Here is a 7307-nt window from a genome sequence, read left to right as displayed (position 1 = left end):
ATCCCTCTGTGCACCAGGACATCCCCTTCATCCCTCTGTGCACCAGGACATCCCCTTCATCCCTCTGTGCACCAGGACATCCCCTTCATCCCTCTCTGCACTAGGATATCACCCTTTATTGCTCTTGGGACAAGAGGCCTTCTGTCCTCTCTACTTTCTGTCCACACTTCAGGTGTTTCTCTGCACCATTCAACTTCCAGACACACAGCTGCTTCTGTCATGTGATCATCCTGCTTGGATTCTTTGTGCCTTCAGCATCTCTGACTGAGGGCCTAAGGGATGCTGGGCAGAAGATCCTGGAGAAGGAAGCAGTGGGTAGCTTGCTAGATGGCTGAGCAAAGAGTTTAATAAAGCTAGAGTAAGGAATTGAACCCGGGGCCATCATCAATGCAGAGTGCTCGTGCATGTGTATGTGAACCCGAGGCCATCATCAATGCAGAGTGTACATGCATGTGCATGTGTGCAAGTGTGTGTGTGTGTGTGTGTGTGTGTGTGTGTGTGGCATGTGGCTATGGGTCATAAGAATTGTCATACCTCCCACTACAGAAGGCCCACAGATTTTCCCATGGTTGGTGTCATGTGTCATAGCTGGCTTTCCAGTGCTCAAACTGGCCAAGGGCCTGGAGGGGAGGGAAGGTGACTCCTGGTCACTACCACTCTAGAGTGAGTGGCAGCATGAGACTTGACTCTCAAACTGAAGGCCTTCCTCTGATCCAGGGGGAGTGTGGGAAGAAGGCTAGAGAATTAGCCCAGCCCAAATTCTGTCCCTTCCTCAACACACAAGCAGGGAGGCACCTCTGCTCAGGAAGACGTTAGGCCAGCTATGTTTTCAATCCTCCCACAGAACCCCAGCTCCCTGTTCTTGCTGAGAGCCGGACATGGGAACATAGATAGGCCTTGCTCCAGGTGAAGGCTGTGCCACCTGGGCTGGCCCTTTCCTAGCCTACAGCACCTTTTGTTCTCTTTCCCAGGACTCAGTTAAGTGCTCCGTCTCTAGGCTAGGCTTCTGCTGGTTACTCAGAGTAACCTTCCCTTTGTCCTTCAGACTCACCCCTAGGAAGCCTTTCTTGCCATCTCTAGGATGGGCAAGTGCACTAGCACATTACCCTTTGATATCCATCAAAGTAAATTTCGTCACCTCGACAGAATCAGAATCACTTGTGAACAGAGTCTAGGGGAGGACTTGTTTAAGACTTGGTCAGCCTGTAGGGGATTTTATTAACTGGGTTAGTCCAAGTGGGAAGACACACCCTGGAAGCAGGCAGCAGCATTTCTTGGGCTGGGCCCTGGACTGAAAAGGCCAGCAGGAACCCGCTGAGCACCAGTGTGAGCCCTCATCCACAGGTCTCTGCTCTATAGTGTGGATGTGATGTGGAAATGATCCATGCAAGACAGACAATCAGACTAATTAAACCGATTAAAAGTATATAAATAATTTCATTAGCCAATGTTCAAAAGAAGACTCATGTCTCTTGGTATGGAAGACCAGAGGTACAGCATTTTAAAAGACAAAAACCACAATTACACCAGTGTTTAGGGGAGGTCGAAGCAACATCTGAAGTTTTTCGGAGCTTAGCAGGATTTTCCAGATACCACATGACAATTGTTTCTGATTTATGCTTCTTACTAGTTATTTTAGTTTTATGTTTTAGCTTACTCAAACATCAGTTATTCTGGTTAATATGTCTGGACCAGGGTTGGGGTCACAGACAGTTGCAAAAGATGTGCAAAGACAGATGTGGCTATTGGAGGTACTGGTGTGTGTGTGTGTGTGTGTGTGTGTGTGTGTGTGTGTGTGTGTGTGTCTAAAGAATGTCTAGGCAAACACAAAATAAAGTCAGGAAAAGATGGCATCACCTTAGCCATTTCAATGTGACTAGCTAAGTTAAGGCCCTGCTGCCCACAATGATAGACTTTGTAACCTGAAATCATCATAGACACCTTTATCTCTTAAGTTGCTTCTGTCAAAGTGTTTTGTCACAGCAACATGGAACAGAATGAAGACAGTGCCCAGTGTAATCCAGCCCTTGGCCCAGGGCCCCAAGCAGCCCCCATTGGGTAGAAAAGAAAAGGTTGGTGGTTCAACCGTCCTGCAGGTGCTGGCCCGCACTGACTTTTGGGCGGGGCCCAGCTGGTTGTGTCTTAGGAGGGTGAACTTGGGCCAAGCAGGGTCATCTGTCTCTAGTCCCACAGGAAATCCCTCGTCCTGGGCATGAGGTCCCCTGCCAGGGTGGCTAGGTGGAGGAACCCCAGTGCAAGATGAGTGATCTCGCACACTGGGCAAGGCTGCTGGAAGTCCATCCGCTGGCCTGATCCTTCATTCTTACAGAAAGACTCATTCATCCAACACCCTCCACAGCTCAAGAGCTGGCACGGAAGATTTTTCTGATGATCTGGTCTAGGACTTGCCTACCAGGCAAGTGGCTAGCTCACTTCGTGTTTTATCCCAGCTACCACGTTTAGAGCGTAGTTTGTGGCCAGCTGCTCTGGCGGCATCCTCTATTTTGATGGCTAATTCTCCTCTCCGACTGCTTGGCTCTTTTATTCTTATGCCTGTGGTTTTATTCTCCTTACAGTGACTATCAGTAAGCCACAGGTTGTGCTTGAATTTTTCTAGAAGTGGGTTGTTCTAGGAGTCCATTGTCCCTTGGTCCCCATAGAGGATTCGTTTCAAGACTTCCTGGGATACCAAGAATCCACAGATGTTCCAGTCCCTTATGTAAAACAGCGTTCTATTCATTCACAACCTGCTCAGGTCCTCTTGTGCTCTGTACATCCTCTGCAAGGCACATGTAATACCCAACACAATGTTATACAAAGCTAGGAAAGAGTAGTGTCAAGGAAAACTCTATACCTGATTGGTACAGTTGCGACTTTTGAGAATAGTTTCAACCTACAGTTGGTTGAGTCCATAGATGAAGAAACTCTGGATACACCAAAAAAAAAAAAAAAAAATAGCCGGATGGTGGTGGCACATGCCTTTAATCCCAGCACTCGGGAGGCAGAGGCAGGCGGATTTCTGAGTTTCAGGACAGCCTGGTCTACAAAGTGAGTTCCAGGACAGCCAGGGCTATACAGAGAAACCCTGTCTCAAAAAAAAAAAAAAAGAAAGAAAGAAAGAAAGAAAGAAAGAAAGAAAGAAAGAAAGAAAGAAAAGAAAGAAAGAAAGAAAGAAAAGAAAAAGAAACTCTGGATACAAGGCTTGTGATGGGGTCTATGTAGCCCTGGTTGGCCTGGAACTTGCTATGTTGGCCAGGCTGGCCTTGAACTCACAGAGGTCTGTCTGCCTCTGTCTTGCCAAGTGCTGGGATTAAATTTGTGTGCCATGAAGCATTATAATACAAACTTAATATTTCGGGTGGAATCTCCAGGGTGCTTAACTCTGTGGAATGCTCAGGAAAGGAGACATCAACAATGCGAGACTTGAGAGCCTCATTGCCCCTATATGAGAGGCTCCTGGAGGCAGCCCTTGCTCTCCTCTTACGGCTGGGCCTCGCCATCGTCTTCTTCTAGTGGTAGGGTGTTTGTTTGGTGTGTGTTTTGAACCAGGCTTTGGGTCTGTACCTAAAGCCTGGTGTGAAAGTCTGGGAGCTGGACTTGCCAGGTGCTGTGAGGGTTTTCCTCAGAAGGGAAGTATCCCCCATCCCCACCTCGAGGGAAGAAGGCAAGGGAGGAGGGAGGAAGAAGAAGGGAAGACGGAGGAGGGAGAAGGAAGGAGGGAGGAGGGAGAAAGGAGCAGTGAAAGATAAGGAAGCTCAGAAAGCAATAATCTTCTTCTCACGCTGACATCGCCAGGGGAGAGGCTCTGGAAAAACTGCCTGCAAGCTGGGCAAGGTGCCCGGGCGGGCGGGGGCAGGATTTCTCCTTTTCTCTGCTTCCCTTTCTCCCTCCTTCTCCTCCTCCTCTTCCTCGTTCTTTTCTTCTTCATCCCCTCCTCTTTCCTTCTTCCTTCCTTCCTTCCTTCCTTCCTTCCTTCCTTCCTTCCTTCCTTCCTTCTTCTCTCTCTCTTTCTTTCCTTCCTTCCTTTCTCCCCCCTCCCCCCCTCTCTCTGTCTCTCTCCTGTGTAGTGCTGACTGGATTGGAATTCCACATGCAGACTGGCCTGGCCTTGAACTCACAGAGCTCTGCTTGCTTCCTCCTCCCGAGCACCGGGGTCAAAAGCATATGCCATCACGTCTGATTCTTCCTCTTTCTTTCTTTTTTTTTTTTTTAAAAAGGGGGTTCAGTATTTTATTTTTCACTTACTTCTAAAATGTAATTTATTTTATCTTGTGTGTGGGTGTTTTGCCTGCATGCATCTCCATGTACCACTTGCACACAGGCAAGAAGAGGCCATCAGATCTCCTAGAAATGTCATTACAGACAGTTGTGAGTCACTATGTGGGACCTCCGGAGGAGCCGCCAATGCTCTCAACTGCGAAGCCATCTCTTCAGCCCCTTAGGACATTTTATTTGGGGGGTGGGGTGGTTCTGGGAACCAAACTCTGGGCCTCTGCGAACAGCAAGTGTTCTTAACCACCAGCCAGCTCTCTACCTGGCAGGGATGCACCTTTCAAGGGTCATTTTCCATGGTGGGTGGAATTTACAGGGCTTATTATCTTTAAGTCACTCATATTCTTGTATGTAATCCCCATCCGTGACCCAATAATTATTCAATAATCTCACTGCCTTACCAACTTGACAAGGTTCAATCCTTTCTTTGACCTGTCGCTGGTGCCCTCTCTGGGATGAAGACATTTGCTCACCTCTTTTCTAGAACTAAGGCGTCATACACCTGCCCAACCCAGTTTACCCTTTTTGAGTAAAGCTGGTTTTCATGGTCCAGGCAACCACAAAGCAGCCAGAGCCCTGTTCTCTCTGGAGAGCGCTCTGAGACCTTCACCTGGTGCTGCATTGAAAATTCAAATGGCTGGTTTTAGATTCCTGTGACAAAGACCAAGATGGGGTGAAAACTTTCCCTGGCCCCAGGCAGTCAAGGGCTCGTTCCAGAAGAGTTTAATGTTCTTTGAGACAGAATATACAGGTTGGGACTCTAAGTGCCACAGGACTGGCCACATGGAATCATGACACCAACTCCCTGGGTTCACACTGCCCTTCTTTATTTGTAACAAAGGAGCACCCTCTTTCCCCATCAAGGTCTCGGCCTCGCAGGCGGCCCTGTTGGCATACGGTGTCATGTGCCTGCGTACGAGGACAACATGGCAGGGAGCGGCGCTCCTAGCAGTTCTAGATCTTCACCGTCCAGCAGGAAATCTCTGCTCCTGGGAGCCCTTCTTGGTAACTCAACTTGAGCTCTCTGGGGTAGGAAGTCAACAGAGAAAACATAGGTAGGTGGCCAACCAATCCCAGGTAAGATGAAGGAGATGGGGGAAGGGTTGTAGACTGGAGCACAGAGTGCAGAGTCTCAAAGACCCTCAGAATTCCCTCTGATACAGGTCGGGAAGGCCCAAGGATTATTCAAGGGGATTTCTTTGTGATGTCTTCTGGGCCCAAGACTCTGGAAGTTTGAAAGCGGCAAGGAAACCATGGTACTTCCTGCAATCTAGAGTCCAAGCTGACCATCCTCTGTGGGGATGTTTTCAGTTCCCAAGCATGGACAGAAATGGGGCTCTGCAGATCCCAGCTCTCAGCCCCCCTAATCCCTACCCAACCATAGCCGGGCTCAGCTGTCTGTCTGTGTGGTTACCTGGTAGCGGGGTAGTCAACTCCTTGAACTCTGACCGTCCGTTTTGTATTATCTGGCTCAACGGGTGGCTCCCAGACGATATCCCGGTAAAATCGACCTGAGGTAAAGGGCAGGTTGGTGAGGGTTAAGGACAGCGAGGGAGATGGGCAGAAGTGAGTGGCCCAGCCTGTGCCCAGTCACAGCTGGTTTTATGGGCAAGTGGAATCCTACCAAGCTCCCCTTTAACGTTGTTGGAGAAGTGCTGGGTGTCATTCAAAAGCAACATCAGTCCTCTCTGAGGGTCATCCAGGGACAGGAGGCCGATGGTGACTTTGCCTGGCCCACTGAGCTGTAGGAGTCCCATCATATCCATGGTCATCTTCAAGCTGCAGAGAAACACCAAACCCTGAGCAGGAAGGCAGAGACACCTGTGTGGAGGCATCTCGGTAGGCTGGCCCCAGCAGCAGGGTGGGGCCTCTGCGCTTGACCAGGAAGTCACTGTGTAGCCTTAGGCAGAGCATCCCTCTAATCTTCTAGGCTTGGTTTCCTCCTTGGCAAGAGAGCACTGAAGTGAGCTTAGTGATGTCCAGTTTCCCTGCATTGTTTGTAAAAGAGAATGATGAGTCCTTTGCTCTGGGTGTAAGTTTGCTTTCTCATGAGTGAATTTTATATGATTTTCTTGGGGGTGATGGATAACAGTCACTGTCAATTTGACTGGGCTAAGAGGCACCTGAAATATTCATAAAATTCATCTCTGGATGTGTCTATATTTTTGGAGGTTAAATGAAGGGGGGAATCTGTCCTGAACTTGGGCCACACTATCCCAGAAACTGAGAGTGGATGGTATAAAAGGGAGGAGGGGAACGCTCTGTGTTTCAGGCATTCTCTACTCTTCCAAGTCCTCTGCCCTGACAGACTGAGGCCTCCCGTGTGGACCCTTCCAAGTCCTCCATCCCTCAAGCTCCTTCCTGTGGGTTTCTGCTCACAGCAGCAGGGAGTCTGCTACACCTATGCTTTCGGAGCTTAGTTAAGCTGCTCTCTTCTTGCCAAAGCTTCACACAGCCATTTTAATTGCCAATTTGACTGGACTGAGAAATACTTAGCAGATTACAAAAGAACCTTTTCTACTGTATCTTTTAAGGCATTTGCAGAGACCATTGTCATGTCAGAAAGCAGCTCAGTGGGAAGGGCCACCCTGAATACTTGCATCAGCATGTGTTAGGGTGCCCCCCCCCCCGGCACAAAAAGCAGAAAAAAGTTTGCGAGGCTAGCTAGACCCTTTGCTTTCTCCCTGAGGTGAGCAGTGCATGCTTGTGTCCCCTTAGGTTCGCCATCATGATGATGTGTTCAGGTCCAGAGACAGTAGAACCTCGTACTACTTACTGGCCTGAACACTGGCCAAAATAATCCTTTGTCCCTTGCTCCTCCCGGGTGTGTGTTACAGCTACTCACCTGCTGCAGGCAAGAGTAGCATTCATAAGCCCTGATGTCAGGCCTTGGGCTTTTCCTGAATGCCACCTTGAGCTCACCAGGCAGGATATGTAAGACACTCTGTCCCTTAGTTAGAGATGAGGTCCAGGTCCCAGGACAGGGCCTTCAGAGCAGCAGGACATTACAATGTACCCCCACCCCCACCCCACCC

The 7307-nt window shown here is 49.1% G+C and overlaps 1 protein-coding gene across 1 annotated transcript in view; it reads right to left on the bottom strand.

Moving 5' to 3' along the window:
- Nucleotides 1-5082: 5082 nt before the first annotated feature.
- Nucleotides 5083-7307, bottom strand: part of Itih4 (inter-alpha-trypsin inhibitor heavy chain 4) — a 16359-nt gene continuing 14134 nt past the window's right edge. The window contains exons 20-22 of the mRNA XM_029541956.1: nucleotides 5897-6051; nucleotides 5687-5783; nucleotides 5083-5296 (exon numbers count right to left, since the gene is read on the bottom strand). Of these exons, the coding sequence (XP_029397816.1) occupies nucleotides 5227-5296; nucleotides 5687-5783; nucleotides 5897-6051 (322 nt within the window). The 3' untranslated portion in view covers nucleotides 5083-5226. The remainder of the gene's footprint in view (nucleotides 5297-5686; nucleotides 5784-5896; nucleotides 6052-7307) is intronic.

The sequence above is a fragment of the Mus pahari genome, chromosome 8 (genome assembly GCF_900095145.1).
Source record: "Mus pahari chromosome 8, PAHARI_EIJ_v1.1, whole genome shotgun sequence".
NCBI lineage: Eukaryota > Metazoa > Chordata > Mammalia > Rodentia > Muridae > Mus > Mus pahari.
This window is presented reverse-complemented; position numbering and strand designations above follow the sequence as displayed.